The sequence below is a fragment of the Amphiprion ocellaris genome, chromosome 11, assembly GCF_022539595.1.
Source record: "Amphiprion ocellaris isolate individual 3 ecotype Okinawa chromosome 11, ASM2253959v1, whole genome shotgun sequence".
Taxonomy (NCBI): Eukaryota; Metazoa; Chordata; class Actinopteri; family Pomacentridae; genus Amphiprion; species Amphiprion ocellaris.
In genome coordinates this window covers 28,590,090-28,605,354 of record NC_072776.1, presented here as the reverse complement: position 1 = coordinate 28,605,354, position 15,265 = coordinate 28,590,090, and the positions used below count along the sequence as shown (strand labels likewise).

The 15,265-nt window shown below is 36.0% G+C and overlaps 1 protein-coding gene across 2 annotated transcripts in view; it reads right to left on the bottom strand.

Moving 5' to 3' along the window:
* Positions 1 to 15,265, bottom strand: part of LOC111571685 (radixin-like) — a 64,434-nt gene that overhangs the window by 38,260 nt on the left and 10,909 nt on the right. For both annotated transcript variants that reach the window (XM_055015086.1, XM_055015087.1), the window contains exon 2: positions 11,681 to 11,779. In XM_055015086.1, coding sequence (XP_054871061.1) covers positions 11,681 to 11,692 — 12 coding nt within the window. In that variant the 5' untranslated portion in view covers positions 11,693 to 11,779. The remainder of the gene's footprint in view (positions 1 to 11,680; positions 11,780 to 15,265) is intronic.

The window sequence follows — 15,265 nt, the reverse complement described above, 5'->3', positions numbered from 1 at the left end:
AAAGCAAAATGTGTCACAATGAAGTTAATGGAAATTTCAATAAAAACTGTTAAATGAGAAAAAGAAATTTCAGGATGTTGATAATGTTTTGTAGAAAGATAGTGCACCACATGTGAACATTTTCCAAATGTACTTTTTTACACTAAAATAAAGGGAAACATTTGGAGTTGTGGTTATTTATATGTTATGCTCTGATTTTCCTGGTCTGGCCCACTTGAGATCTAATTGGGCAGCATGTGGTCCCTGAACTAAAAGGAGTTTGACATCCCTGGTTTATAACATCCTGAGTGACAGCATGAACTGTGTCACATAAAGAGAAATAACGCTTAAATCTCCAGTGCAGCTTCCATAGTCAATAAAGAGGAGAAACATTGATTTTTTTACACTTTTATCAGTAGACGTGAGATGTATTAGGGTTGTAGTTGATGTAATTATAGTGTTGTGTTGAATTTTTGGCTCTTTAACTTGTCATGTTTGTCATGAGACTGCAGCTCAGGAGGCTCTGGGAGAATGCAGCCTGCTGTGTTTACCAGCATCCTCCAGAGCCTCCACGTTATTGGTAACACGCACTGACAGCTAAATAGTAGACCAGTGTGTAGAAGCAGAGGCCGCCCACACAGCACAGCCCACCTGTTGACTGTGTTTGTGTGTGAGAGAGACAGTCAGACAGCCATAATTAAAAGCTGTTGCTAAGCTGGTTATCGGCGGCTTTAAAGGCAACCAGGGCCGCGCCGCCTTCTTCACCTCAGCTCCTGTTTGTCATCATCGTGCACTCTTTCCACTCACCTACTTAACATTTCCGCTCTTTGTTTCTTGACCAGTACGACTCTGTTCCACTCAGAGATTTGCTGTTCAAAACCCACTTTGCCGCCCCTCTTTTTCAAGTCTGATGTAATAATCTGTGTATTTACCACTTATGCTTTAAACTCGTTGAACATCACGTCTAGTGCAGTAGATCCTGGAACTGATGCTTTTCAAAGCACAGAAATTACACGGAGATCTGTAGGCTGATTTGGGCTGGAGAAGGGGTTAACATGGCAGCTTTGCAAAAAAATATATATATCTCCAAGCAGAGAATTAAGAATGATAAGCAGCACAAATGTGATAAAAATATAATCTCCAAGGAGCAGAATCCATGTGGCACCAGAGATTTACTCCAGTTATTCCCCACAGTCATTATTTACACCTATGTATGGATATTATTGCTTTAATCTGTGACTTTTTTAGTCCCTCATTCATTCACATATTCATTCATTTAACCTTAATTTAAACTCAGAGTACATTATGGTGCATGGGCTTCATTTGCAGTGTAGCCGAGTAAGAAAATAAAAGACGCAGACATATAAATAAGAAATTTGGACAACAATAACAGTTAAAATATTAAAAAAGTGAAGTTAGTAAACTAATAAAAACATTATTCTGATCATTTAATTGAAAATAAACTATAAATTAACTAAAACAAAGGCATCTGGAAGTAAAATAAGATTAAATTAAAATCCTGAATTGTCCTAAATGTACAAATAGAGTAAAGCTTTAGATTGTTGCTGCAGGTTATTCCAGGTTGCAGGCGCACAATGAGTAAAACTTGATTTTCCAAACTCAGCACTTGCAGCGTTATACAATCATTTGAGCTTCTATGGTAAATAGAATCAGAATTAGAAAAGTTTTATTGTAGGTAGTAGGTAAGTAGGTTTTCACATACAAGGAATTTGACTTTGTGATTGAGTGCATAAAACTAAATAGTAATATAATAATTTTAAACAGTGTTGCCAGTCAGTAGGCAGTGAGTGTTAAGACAAATAAGCAGCAAGTGTAAAAGACAGATAATGAGTCATAAGAAGTAACAGAAAAACTTAAAGTGTGCAGAAATGTGCAAATTAATAGCCTGAGAATGTGCAACGTAAGAGTCTATATTAAAAGATAGTAGTGAGATAATATAAGAGGGTAAAAAACACAGTGAGAGCTTTATAAATAAATAAAAGTCAGTGTCTATCAGGTCTTACAGATAGATAGGAACAACTTACACATACAGCTCACAGTGATGAGTGTTATAATCATCAACAGTAGTAAATCTTAAATTTAAAACTTTTTTCAAGTTTCCCTCTCATTAAAATCAACATTTTTGCCTTGTTAATATGTCCAGATGGTGATTTTTAGATTTTTACAGGGTTGTCCACGTATTTCTGATCATTTGTGTGAAGCACCAGTCTGTAAATCACACTGAATGCAGCTTTACAAGTTGATATTTCACCCTGATAGTTGAACAATACGTCTTTTCTTCAACGCGCTGCAGTAAAACGGTGGCAGAAGTGAGTGAATGTTGTGGAGAGGAGGTGGGAGGAGCGGCGAACTTCACACCCTCCCTCTAATTAGATGTAGTGACTTGGATAATTCCCATTATATAAATGAAAATGGGCCCATAAAATATTTAAAGCCTCCAGCGAGGGGCCGCCACCCCCCCCTCCACAAGCCCCCTGCCCTCTGGGACTCCATCACCAGGAGGGGCAACATGTGCACAACGCAGCCATAAATCAATAATGCACGACATCCCATCTCACACCCTCAACAAGCCTCATGCACACTCATTCACACACACATCGAACAAACTGTGCAAACAACAAAGTCTGCACTCAGCCAGACAGTTAAATATGCATTTTGACGTGTATACCACTAAGATGCTCATACACAATGCTACTATGAAAACATACAAACACAGATCCACACACAAAAACACATTATAGGAAACCAATACATCGTTTAAAGAATCTACAACAACATTTAACCCTTCAGGGTGTTCTTTTTTTTTCTTTTTTGTCTTCATGTTTGCTCGTCTTTACATTTCCCATGTCTCCTTTCTTTGTTCTTCCTCCACTCAAAAGCATCATTTGTAACTGTAAAGGTTTGAGGTTTAGCCTGCTTTTAATTAAGAGCTTGTTGGATCGATTTAATAGTTTCTGAAACATCTTCCCCCATATTTACTGACATCATTTCTTTCTAAATCCAAAAATCCAACACAGACATCATGCAGACAATGGACAAGTAAGATGATCTGAACTTCACTATGAGATTTTCTAATCTTCACAGCTGTTTTAACCAATTAGAACAGAATTCATAACTATAGAATCAGTAGTATGACTGATGTTACACTTTGGGATATTGAACATTACTGAACATATACGAAAATGTTATTTAGTGCATAAAGTCATGCAAAAAGTACACACAAAGTGCAGCTGTATGGAAACATACATATGTTCAACATTTAAATAAAGGGTACATCTAGTAGAATGTGCAAAAAGAGTAGGTTTTCCAGATTCTGTAAATGTAACAATGAGTACATTGCTGATCACTTAGTGTATAAATATGTATGTCTGTATGTGCAGTTATCCTCATTTAAACAAGTATTAGGGCTGGGCAACATAGCTGAATATTTAATCTCCAGTAATGTTGACAATTTTTCACAATTTTTAATGATCCATTTTTGAAAAAGACCAGTTTAACTTGAATTTAACCACTCGTTAACCTATTTATCAAGTACTAACTGTAATATTAGCACAGCAACAATAAACACACAAATTATTAAATTTACATACCTAAATGAAAATAAATATGGATAAACGAGTGGCATGACCTTGATACACATTAAATAAAGAAAGCAAGAAGAACTTGAAGAGTGAGGGTAAAGTTCCTCGTGGCACACCTGGACTGTGTGTCGCTATACAAAGACCTTTTCACTCTAGCGTCAAGTTGGGTATTTTTAGAACAACAGTCAACTTCTTTAAGAAGAAGAAATGAATCCTGACGAGTTTTCAGAACAGATTTTCCTCTGGTTGCACTCCAGACACAGAGGAATCATAATGAGGACAGAGCACAGGAGGCCTCTTAGCTGTCAATATGCGTTGGGCTAAATGTTTTGTCAGTGTCTTTTTTTGTTCATGTGACTAAGCATTGCATACTGTAATTTAAAAGGAACTTTCCACAACTTCTACCAGGGGAGGTCTGAGGGCACGGACTGGGACAAGTAGGGCAAGTGGCTAGTGCAACTCAGACCTGCATGGTAGTTATGGGAAGATCAACTGAGGGTCAAGCTCCGTTACTAAGGGAAACACTTGGAGTTTATTCATGCAACAAAACTTCTTCAGAGGCATGTACGGCATTTTGCATCGATGCATTGAAGTCAAAGTACTGAACATTCTACCAACCAGTTTTCTTACTGCTATTGATGAAGTGTCTTCCACCAGTTTCTTCTTCTCCTTCTTCTTCTTCAAAAGCATTTTCAAATTGTTTTTCACTTTAGACTTTGACTACAAAGGAACCAAAACAGCAAATAAGCATGAAGCAAATACCTCCCCATTACTTCTGACCTCTCTGTGGAAAATAAGACTGTGTAAAATTGCAATAAATTCAGAATGAAAGAGGAAAATCTCCTTTGTTGGGTTCAGTTCAGGGCAGTAAATGTACTCCTGTGACTCAGTACCTAAAACTTACAACCTGAACCTCTAAATGAAATGCAGATGGTGAGGAGCCATGTGTCTCTAATTCTCTGAAAATGTCACAAGTCTAAATAAAGACCTACACCTCAGGAAGGAACCATGTATTTGACAGATGCCAACCTCATTAAGAAAGATCACAACGTACATGACGGCACATACTGTACATACTGTCTGTCATGACTCAACAAGCTGGTGCTAAACCACATGGAGGCTTAAAAACGGAACATTATGAGGCATTTAATGGATCAAGCTTCATTTATTATCAAGAACTAAGGCTCTACGAAGCAAGTCTGTATCCTTATATTCAAGATCCAACCAATTCCAAGCAAACTCAGCTGATTAAAGAGCAAATATCAAATTCTCAAACAGGAGGTGAAATGTGAGAAAATTCCAAGAATTTGATTTATTCACCTCCTGTTTGTGCAACAAATCTTCTCTGGTTCGCCTGCCGACTCAAAGCTGCTGCTGTACAACCCCCCACTTCAACAGCATGAAAGAGCACCAGGGGTCATCGCGGTGCGTTCGGGGGTTCATGTATGTACACACAAAAACCCCATTAAAACACCGCTGTGGGGAGGATCACGGTTCAGAGCAGATTCACGTTTTAATGGCCAGCCTCAGGTCAACCAGCTCAGGGTCTGTGTTGTCTTTTAGGAGGTCGACAGGCTGCATCGAACAAAACAGAAACTCACCTGCAAAACGGGTGGCTTATTTGAGAAAACCTTTTTCCATTACAGCGATGAATCTACTGACTATTTTACAGATTAGTTTGATGATCTAAACAATTAAATTCCTTGCAAAAAAGCAAAATGACCATTTCAGTCATCAAGGATCAAGAAGAAACTTTCCTAACCTCAACTAATGGCTTAATGTTTTTCCTCAATACAGCTACATGTGAAGTATTTATAAGGGATCGACTGATATGGGTTTTCCAGGGCCAATACCAATGCGAAGTATTAGTCATCAAGAAAGGCAGATAACCAATATATGGAACCAATATGCATTAAATGTAATATCTTAACAGCATGTGATAGTAAAGGGCCTGTCAGTCATACCTAGGCTTCTTCAATAATAAGGGTGACTATAACTGAATATGTAAAACTTTAACAGAAGCGATTAAATTATCTGTTTGTGGGATTGACTGAGATTGATCAGTTTGCTCCTGCAGTTCTGTCTGCTGTTCTTCTTCATTTTCTTAATCTTTCACTGTTGTCATTTTTATTGTCCCCTATGGTCCAGATCTTAAATCATTAGTAATTATTGTTTTCTAGAGTCTGTAAACTGTGGCTGCCTTCAGACTTAGGCGCTAGCCATTAGCATAGCATTAGCCACTGTGAGAGAAGCTAATTTCCTGATTTGTGGCAACATCTTGTGTTTCTTGTTCAGTTTTTGCTGTTTGAGAGACATTTCTGAGACCACAGAGTGAGGACAGACAGAGAGAGGAGGCTGCATCAGACCTGAAGTAGAGCATTTAATTAATCAATAATTAGCCAATATAATACTGATCAGAAAGTGGAAAGGTGCCAAATATCTGCCATGATGTTCAGCCAGGCTGATAATCAGTCTATCCATAGTACATAAGAGCAATATATGAATGTGTATAAATACATATGCATCTTGTTTAAGTCTCAAGTATGACTCCTGTTGCTGGTTGTCCTCCTCCTGTCTCACTTATTCGTTCTTCTGAATTTTAGGAGAAAAATATGAGAAACACATCAGACCAAATCGAAGCGAAAATGAGGCTAAAATGAGAATCACAAATTTGCCTCCCGATCTATTGAAGAGCAAATTTTAAAACAAACAAATAAAATTGTTCAAAACATGGATGTCAATGTCACCAAAACAAAGAAACATGATCGACTCTGTTTTAGTCTCTGGTTCCCAGATTTTAAGATATTACAGGTTATTTTCTCCTCTCTGATAGTTATATTTATAACCTTATGTATGAGGAAATCAGATCAGCTGAGTCACTGACATCTTTTAAGTTGTTTCTTATTACATACTTTTATCTGAGAGCCTTTCCTGTTTTGTTCGATCTTAATTTCATTTCACTTATTTAAATTTCATTTTTACTTTTTGAACTGCTGTTATTTACTTTTATTTGTCTCTTAAATCCTCATATTTTCACATCTGTATGTTTTATTTTGCTGCTTTGTAACTTGGATTTTAAAATCTGCTCTATAAATAAAAATGAATTCTTCATTATATTCATATTTTTAACATCTAGGTCATCGATCACGACAATCTAATGTGTTTTCCATGTCCACATCTTCTTCTTTTGTTGTTGTTCATTAGCTGTGAGCTAATGGAGCCCAGCTGCTTCATGTGTTCGGCGGTTATCAAACACGCCCGCAGGCAAAACTCAGCTTCAGCTTTTAATCCAACTTGACATTTAAGCATTTACAAACCTGAAAATGCTCCGATGAAGCAGTGAAAGGGCCGATGTGTTTACTATCCGGCTGTTAGTGCTAATGTCAGAGTGCAGTCTGATGTAACCAGAGTGGGAGTTTCCCCTGCAGGCTGCCCTGGTGTCGCTTTTCTGGACTGGATGTGAACAAAGTGCCCATCACTCAGTTGTCTCCCAAATCCTCCTTTGTCCCTTTGTGAGTCGTTTTTTGTTCTTCCCGATGATATGGTTCAATAATCTGAGCTTTAGTTCCTCATTTCAACTTTCACTTCTGTTTCTTTCATGTCTCCATCTTCATGGCTTCATCTCTTATTTCCCAACACATCATTTCTCCCACTAGTCTTGTCAGATTCTGTTCTTTTTCGACTCTTTCGCAGAGAAAATAATTCATTTTACACTACATAACTTAAAGACTGTTACACTATCTCAAATGATTTTTAGTTAGCCACGTGTCAGTTAAGGCTTCAACATTATGATGTTGGCAAAACACTGCTTCCTCTATTGTATGTTTTTGTCACTTACCAGCAATTTCAACTTTTGTCTCTTTTTCATTTTCCTCTAGTTCTATACTGTAAAGAATTCATACAAAAACTGAAAATCTGGCACTCTTGCTGCCAGAAAAAATAAGCTAAAAAAAGGTGGAATATTTAACATTCAAAAACTGCAAAGTAAAATGTGAAAATAATGGCAAATATCTGTAAAATAATGATGTTTTAACCAGATTTAAATCCAGTAAAATATTGAAATTTTCGGGTCATACATTGTAAAATAAAATATAAAAAAATGTATTTGGAAAAATGAAGACTATTTATGTAAAGTTTTGTTTTTGCTTTGTTTTTGTTTTGTTTTTTTTAAACTATTTACAGTCAACATGTAAATTAATTTCCCTTTTTCAATTAATTTACCAGATATTATCTGTGTCCCAACAAAATGGGATAAATATGTAAAATAACAGCTAAAAATAATTTACCATTTTTCAGTCCTTAGACATTTTCTTTCAAACAGTAGATAATATCTGTATAATAATTATTTTTCTCTGATTTTAACACTGTAATTTTACACTGATACACTGTAAAAGAACAAATAACTCTTTGCAAAAATACAGATTTTTTTTTATGTGGACATTATATGCAGTTTTGACCTGTTTTTTTTTTTTTTAGGTCAACATGTAAATAACTACTTTTTCTGTGACATAACAAGATGTTATGTGTAAAAATAATTTACCATTTTCCAGTCCTTAATATACATAAATTTGCTTTGAAATAAAAGTAAATATTTGTATAATAATGTTCTTTTTTTTGCTGCTTTAAATATTTTAACATTTTTTGTTATTTTTTTTTACAGTTAACATAAAAATGAATACTTTTTTCTATGATTCTACTAATAATGCTCTAAATTTTATACAAGGAAAATCTGTAAAATAACCATAAATTGCTATTAAAGACTGTTTAAAAACATTCTACAGTGCTTCACCTTCTGTCTCGCCTCTCATCCTCTCGCTACTCTTTTCATCACATTTCCCTCGTCTCTTTCCAGGAATTAGCCCTGGCCTAATTCCCCATTACTGAGATTGATGGACTAAAGGCTGTGACGGTACAAATGCTGGCTGGCTGTAGATAACGCTGTAAGCAGCCAGCGTGTACGTGCAGCAGGATTGTAAACACCCTCCACTATAAGCTTAATGTCCTTGCTGAAGTTTTCACTGATCTCTATCAATCTATCTCGATGTGCCTGCTTGAATTTACCCCAATCGTGCACTTATTTCCTTAATTCAATTGACTTTTTTTGATCTATTGAAGCAGGTATCAATCAAAATAGTCCTTGCATCAGTGGCTGCCTAAGCAACCAATAAAAGTCAATATCTAGTTTCCATATTGAATCTTAAACCTGCAGAGATCATATGGTGAGAAAATACCTGCAGTTTAAGCTGCCGAGGTTAAAATAAAATAGAGCTAACATGCTAAAAAAGGTCCAAACCAGCCGAGTATAGTCCTGTTATTTAAGCTGCAGTTCAATCTCAGGCTGTATGTGTTTGTGTCAGAGCAACATGAAAGCTGCCTGTGTCCTTCAGCCTAAAAATAGAGCAGAGAAAGCCCTCTTTGTGTCGGTTCCTTTCAACAGACAGGACGGTTTCACAAACTGTGTGCTTCTGCGTATGTTTGTCCAAAACTCTGCGCATTTCTGCAACACTTTCCTGCTGACTGGTGGAGCTGATCACTGACTCTGGACTCCTAGAGAAACTACAGAGATGCAGCAGGTATGAACGGCACCAAAACCACTGCTTCATAAAAAACACTCACTTTTTTCTATTTATTTCTTATTTATTTGTTATCAGGGCCTAGAAACCATCCACTACTTCTAAAAAAACTTCTTTTCTTAGCCAGAAACTATAACCTCTAGAGTACTATTAGATGATTGGAGAACAGAAAGCATTGTTTAAGCACAACCCAGCTGCACCTATTTGAACTGAACTCATGATCTTGGCTTTGCTGCAGGAATTTTTACAACAACAACAACAACAAAAAAAATAACACTATTTTGACAGACAAGCCGTGATTTTTAGATCTAACTCTCATTCTTCATGACCCTACAGCTCAATATGAAGTCACCAAAAGTTTGCTTAAACATTTTGGAAATCAAAACACAATTAAGAAATGTTTTATTATTTATTTAGAATTATTAATGCACAACTCTTGGCTGGAATATTATGGTCATGCAGTGTTGGGAAAACCTCTATGAAATTTAAATTCAGAACTACTAACTTTAATATCTTAATGCCTCTAAATGTTTCTATTTCCATCAGAGTCTGACTCCAGACTCTTGCAATGCAATAAATAAACTATTTTGACAGATGCTGCGACTGCAATGTGCTGATTCCAGTGGGAATGGTCATTTTCCTTGTGAATAAAATACAAAATGTGATTTTTGCTGTAGTTTTGTGCTATATAAGCATGTCCCATTCGTCTCTGTTGCACCATAATGCTTAATTTAAAATAGTATTTTTTTGAGAAATTCTACCTTTGTCGAAAAATCGCTGCTCCTGTGACTTCATCTGGTGATTTGAATATATTTCAAATCAGTTGTTTTGCCTTGCTTGTACATAACACTGAACTAAATTAATTAGCTGTAACATAAAACTAGCATTAATGTGTGAACAACCCTGACAACAACCTGATGGTAGATGTAATATTGGCTCATGAATTTTATTTGAGCTCATTTATTTAAATAATTTCAGTAATGTATAATACTTAAATATAATTGCTTTTTACTTTTAGGCACTGCATTTCTTAGGTTATGTCTTTTGTTTGTTTTCTGAGTAATATCTGACACAGGAATTACCTTCGGGATTAATAAAGTTTTATCTTATCTTAGCTTTACGCAGTATTTGTTTTGAGTAAATGAAGGAGAAAAGAGACAAGAGTTCTGCTGATGTCCCTCAATAACTTTTATTAACTGTTATCTAATCAGGAGAAATCCCACTGAGATTATAAGAACCTCTTTTTCAAGATAGGCAGCAGCAAATACAAAACACGGTTACAAAATAACACCGTTAAAACACAAAACACCAGCAAAAATAATCTAATAAAAAGATTAAATTTACAAGCAAACTATGATAAACAAGTGCATTTCGACAGCGAACCAAACTCGCAGTTTGGATTTAAAAGCACTCAATGAGATTAACTCAGTTTCCAGTCTTTCTGCAACATATTCCATGCAAACGGTGCAGCGTAAACAAAAGCCTTTTTACTCAATTTAGTATAGACATACGGAACAGAAAGCAACAAATGATCCTGTGAACGGAAAGAGTAAAGATCAGCACTTTTCTGTGCAGTTAAGGAACAAATGTAGGTGCAAACTGAAATCATTTAAATTTGCACAAAATCATCATTGACAAAATCTCATATCTGCATCTTGGGGTCACAAATATAAACCATCAGAAAAGGTCCTGTCTTGCTTTATAACAGAATTTGACCCATTCCATCCAGTAACATCTGGATAGTCTTCAAGTAGGTATACTATTTAACTATTTTGTTCCATTCATGTGTAAGATGCAGCAGAAATTCAGTTTTGCAGTGGAAGCCTCAGACTCATCTTTACTCCTTAGCAGCAAAATGAATATTTTTGGATTGTGGACAAACCAACAAGACATCATCCTGGGCTTTGGAGAACATGGATTCATATTTTTATCCCTTTTCTGACCCTTTACCGACCTTTTTCGGATCAAAGAACTGTGCAATTAATCTAAATAATAATCAGCAGGTAGATCACCGATGAAAATAACCATTAGTTGTGAGCAGATTAGGCCTGACTGACTGTGGCACTCTATTTCACCCCATATCCAGTTCTCTTTATCAAACACAATGGCTTAAATCTACAATAAAACACAACTACAAAAAAAGCATTTAAAATTCCAAAGCTTCCTCTCTGAACAGAATTTCTTGGCGCTCGCAGCAGGCAGCAGCAGCAAACTGTTACCCAGAGCAAAGATCAGTCAGAGATTTCAGCTCTAAGATCAGAAAGTCATTTCTTCTCTCACTGTACTTGCAAAAAGCACCGAAAAACCATCCCAGGAGCCACAGATGTTCCAGAAACAAGCGATCTCCCCAGCAACAATTCTCTACAACCAGGAATTTACAAACCTGTAATAACTGTAAATTTATGGCGATACATCCTGCAATCTGATTCTGGAAAACCATGTGGGGTTAAAGAGGAGCAGCAACACTCTACATGACAGGGCTGCAGTAATATTCTCTGCATTAATCTCAGCATGTTGGGTACTAACCGGTTTGGGCATCTTTCGCCTCTCTCCGCCCGTCCCCTGCTGCTGATAAAACAGAAAGAAGTCGTCCTCCGTCTTCCTGCCTCTCTGGGGCACCAGCGCCTGAAACACAACACAAATAAATGTCAACAAACAAATAGCATCCATCATGCAGCAGGCTTATCTATGCTCAGTTCTTCCATTTTTCTGTTTGTACATTCAGTAGAAGATAAGACAAGAATTTTGTACCACATCTCTTTTCCACAACTCCAACCTCCTTTTTGTTTCATTTTGTTGATTTAACTAAGATTTACAATCTCATGGCATCTGATGGAGTAGTCCCTTAAAAAGATGGAAGGCACACATATAAAGCGTGCTGTAATTCCACCACCTGATTGGGATGCAAATACCCTCAAATTAAAGCTGAAAGTCTGCACTTGAAGCGCATCTTGTTTCATTTCAAATCTATTGTGGTGGTGTATAGAGCCGAAATGTAGAAAACATTGTGTCAGTGTCCAAATATCTATGGATCTGACTGCATCTTGGTCATTATAATGTCTCGCCGTATGTATATTATGCCTTTCTTTTCCGGAACAGTTGAGGTTATCCAGATCTTTTATCATCTTATATGATTTTAGTTGCAGATTTTTTTTATATTAGCTTGTAAATAAAGGGTTCGGATTATGAAATTCATGTTTTTACATGTATATCATCATAAAATTCTGGCAGTAGAGATGGACTTTCAGAATTGTAAAGGGGAGAATGTCTGGAATCTGGCATAGTCAGAACTATAATGGGCCTTTTATTATTATTTTTTTGTCTGGTGTTTTTGTATTGATTTCTTTTGTAAATCTTTTGCCACGTTTAACTCTGTTTCTCTAATTTTGCCATTTGCTGGACTGCTATATGAATTAAGTTATGATCATTATACTGTATGGGTTACAACATGGAAAAAATATGTGTTTACTGCTTGATGGAAATAAATGTCATTATTTTATTATTGAAGTGTTTCTATACAGTAGCCCTTATCAGAAAAGGCACAAGTAAATGCTTAAAAATGGGTGAAGAAATTAGTCAACATATGACTTGGTAGACGTTTATAATGTTATTACTTCAATATGTTCAAATTGTAAAGTTGCAAAGCTCCAGTTCTGCTTCTTCTTGTGATATGATGCTAACCTATCTGTGCCACAACATGCTAATATGTCTGCAATAACTGCAGTGTATATGACAGCATATTTAGATCTCAACATATGGATTAAAATAACGAGTTTAAGTGTCATAGAGTTGTAACAATTGATTAGTTGTTAAAAAATACATTTATTGGCAACTATTTTTGACAACTGACTAATCTGAGTATTTTTTAAGAAAAAAAGTCCAAATTCCTTGACTCCACTTTTTAAATTTTTTGAATTTTTTGTTTCTTTACTCCTCAAAGACAGAAAACTCAGTCATGTTGGGTTATGGACAAAACAAACCATCTGAGGGTGTGATCTTGGGTTTTGGAAAACACTGATCGACATTTTGCACCATTTCCTGTCTTTACAGCCCACTAACTGATTAAATGAGCTAATAATGAACAGATAAATTAAAACAATAATTAACTGCAGGCCTAATAAGTAATTCAAACAAGAGTCATGGGTGTGGAGACGGACGCACAGTTGTCATAAATGTGATTAAATGTGATATAAATTCAAGATTATTTTCTCTTGCAGTCACTCTGTTGCACAGATAAGCAACTAAAATTGTTGACAAGATCAAGATGTGTAGTTTTAAAAGTCATTGTAATGAAAATTTCCAGAGAAATTCAGAGGAAGAACAGAATTTGGATGTATCTGCCAGTCTCTACAATTTAGCTGTCAACAGTGGCTCAATTTTGAGTCCCACCATATGTATGTGTGTATGTAAACTAACCTGAAACATATTTTAGTGCTTTAAGTGTATTTTTACAGAACTACAGTGAGAGTGTGTTGGGATGTGGGAGCAGCAGAGCAGTAGCTGACCTACTCTCAATACTCTGAGCTCATCCTGTGTCGTCAGACAACTGAAGCTGCTGCTGCTCATGTTCATGTATGTGTTAAACCTTTAGCTATTTGTCTCAGAATAAAACCACATGACTGGAAATGATGCAGACAAGACAGATGTATCCGTTTCTGCTGTTTAGAAAAAGCAAAATATCCCCCAGCACGAATATAATGTCTGCTAAATGAGGACAAAAAGCCAATTCAGTTTGATTTTCAGGCTAAATAACATAATCGTCTAATCTTTGCCATCAATATCCCATTATGTTCACAGACTACAGTCTATGGTTATGTTACAGAACATAGAGTAGGAGAGTGGCCTAAACTTGAACCGGGAGACTCCCACAGGTGATATTAAGAGTCAACCAGAGATCATCTCATGTTATCAAGCAGCAGCTGCCACTGAGCTTCGACTACTTTGGCTGCAGCAGAAGATTCTCCAGAGTCCAGCACCATGAAACACAACATTAACATTAGATGAGAGCAGAAAGTGGTTTGCTACAGGGAGAACTGGGCAAGAGAAAACCAGACACAGAAATCGCAGAGAGAGAAATAGAAACTGAAATGTAGGACGACAAAAGTTGCATTCACTTCTCTCCTCTGCTGCTCTAATTTGTCCTTTTTTCTTTTCTAGAGAGAAGCCCTTTAACTGGATTTATCTATTTATGATGAGAGTGTGGTTTTATTAGGAATGCCTTGTCACCTTGCATTATCACTATGTAAAATAAAGAGTTTAGAAGTGTCCCACAGGTGCCAGAAATAGACCTTTCTCAAGTGTTGGCATAAAGAATTAAACCAGATGCAATAACAAACTTCAGCTCCGCCTGAGGTCAGAAACTAAAGCAACACTAAAAATTGCTCAGAGTTGTTCAGAAGGTTTGTCCCAAATAATGTGATCAGAATATATCAGCCAAGAAGTGCAGATTAAAGGCAATGAATGAAAAAATGATTATGTGCTGCTCTCTGTCACCGAGTTACTATATAGATTATTCATTTGTCTAGAAATTTGCGCTTTTCTGTTTTTTTAATGTTTCAATCATATGTTTAATCATTCATAACTGTCATATTCTGTATGCATTCATTTATTAATAACAATAGTATTAATAATAATAGTGATATTAATTTCTGATATTGTTAGTGGTTATATGTAAGATCTCACTGATTTTGAACATTTACTTGTTTATCAGGTGGATATTTATTTCACATGTACATTTTCAGCCCATGTCATGCCTCTAGTGACAGCATCACAATTACATATTTTCAATTCAAAAAGTCTGTTTTAATTGAGTCCACCACAAACTGTGCCTTTTCTTCTTAATACAAAGCAATTCAATGTATCACACAGCACAGACCATCATTTTCTAGATCTAACTGTTGTTTTTAATGACCTAGAACTCACCATGAAGCTACACAAAGTTTGTTTGAACATTTTGGAAATCAAAATGTAATACAGAAATATTTCATAAATGCTTTGAATTAGGGAAAGACCAATTATCCACAGATATTTGGCATTTTCCTGATTATCAGTATGTGTATTTTTATTGGCCAATTACCAATAAATTAAATACACTATTTCAGGTCTGATGCA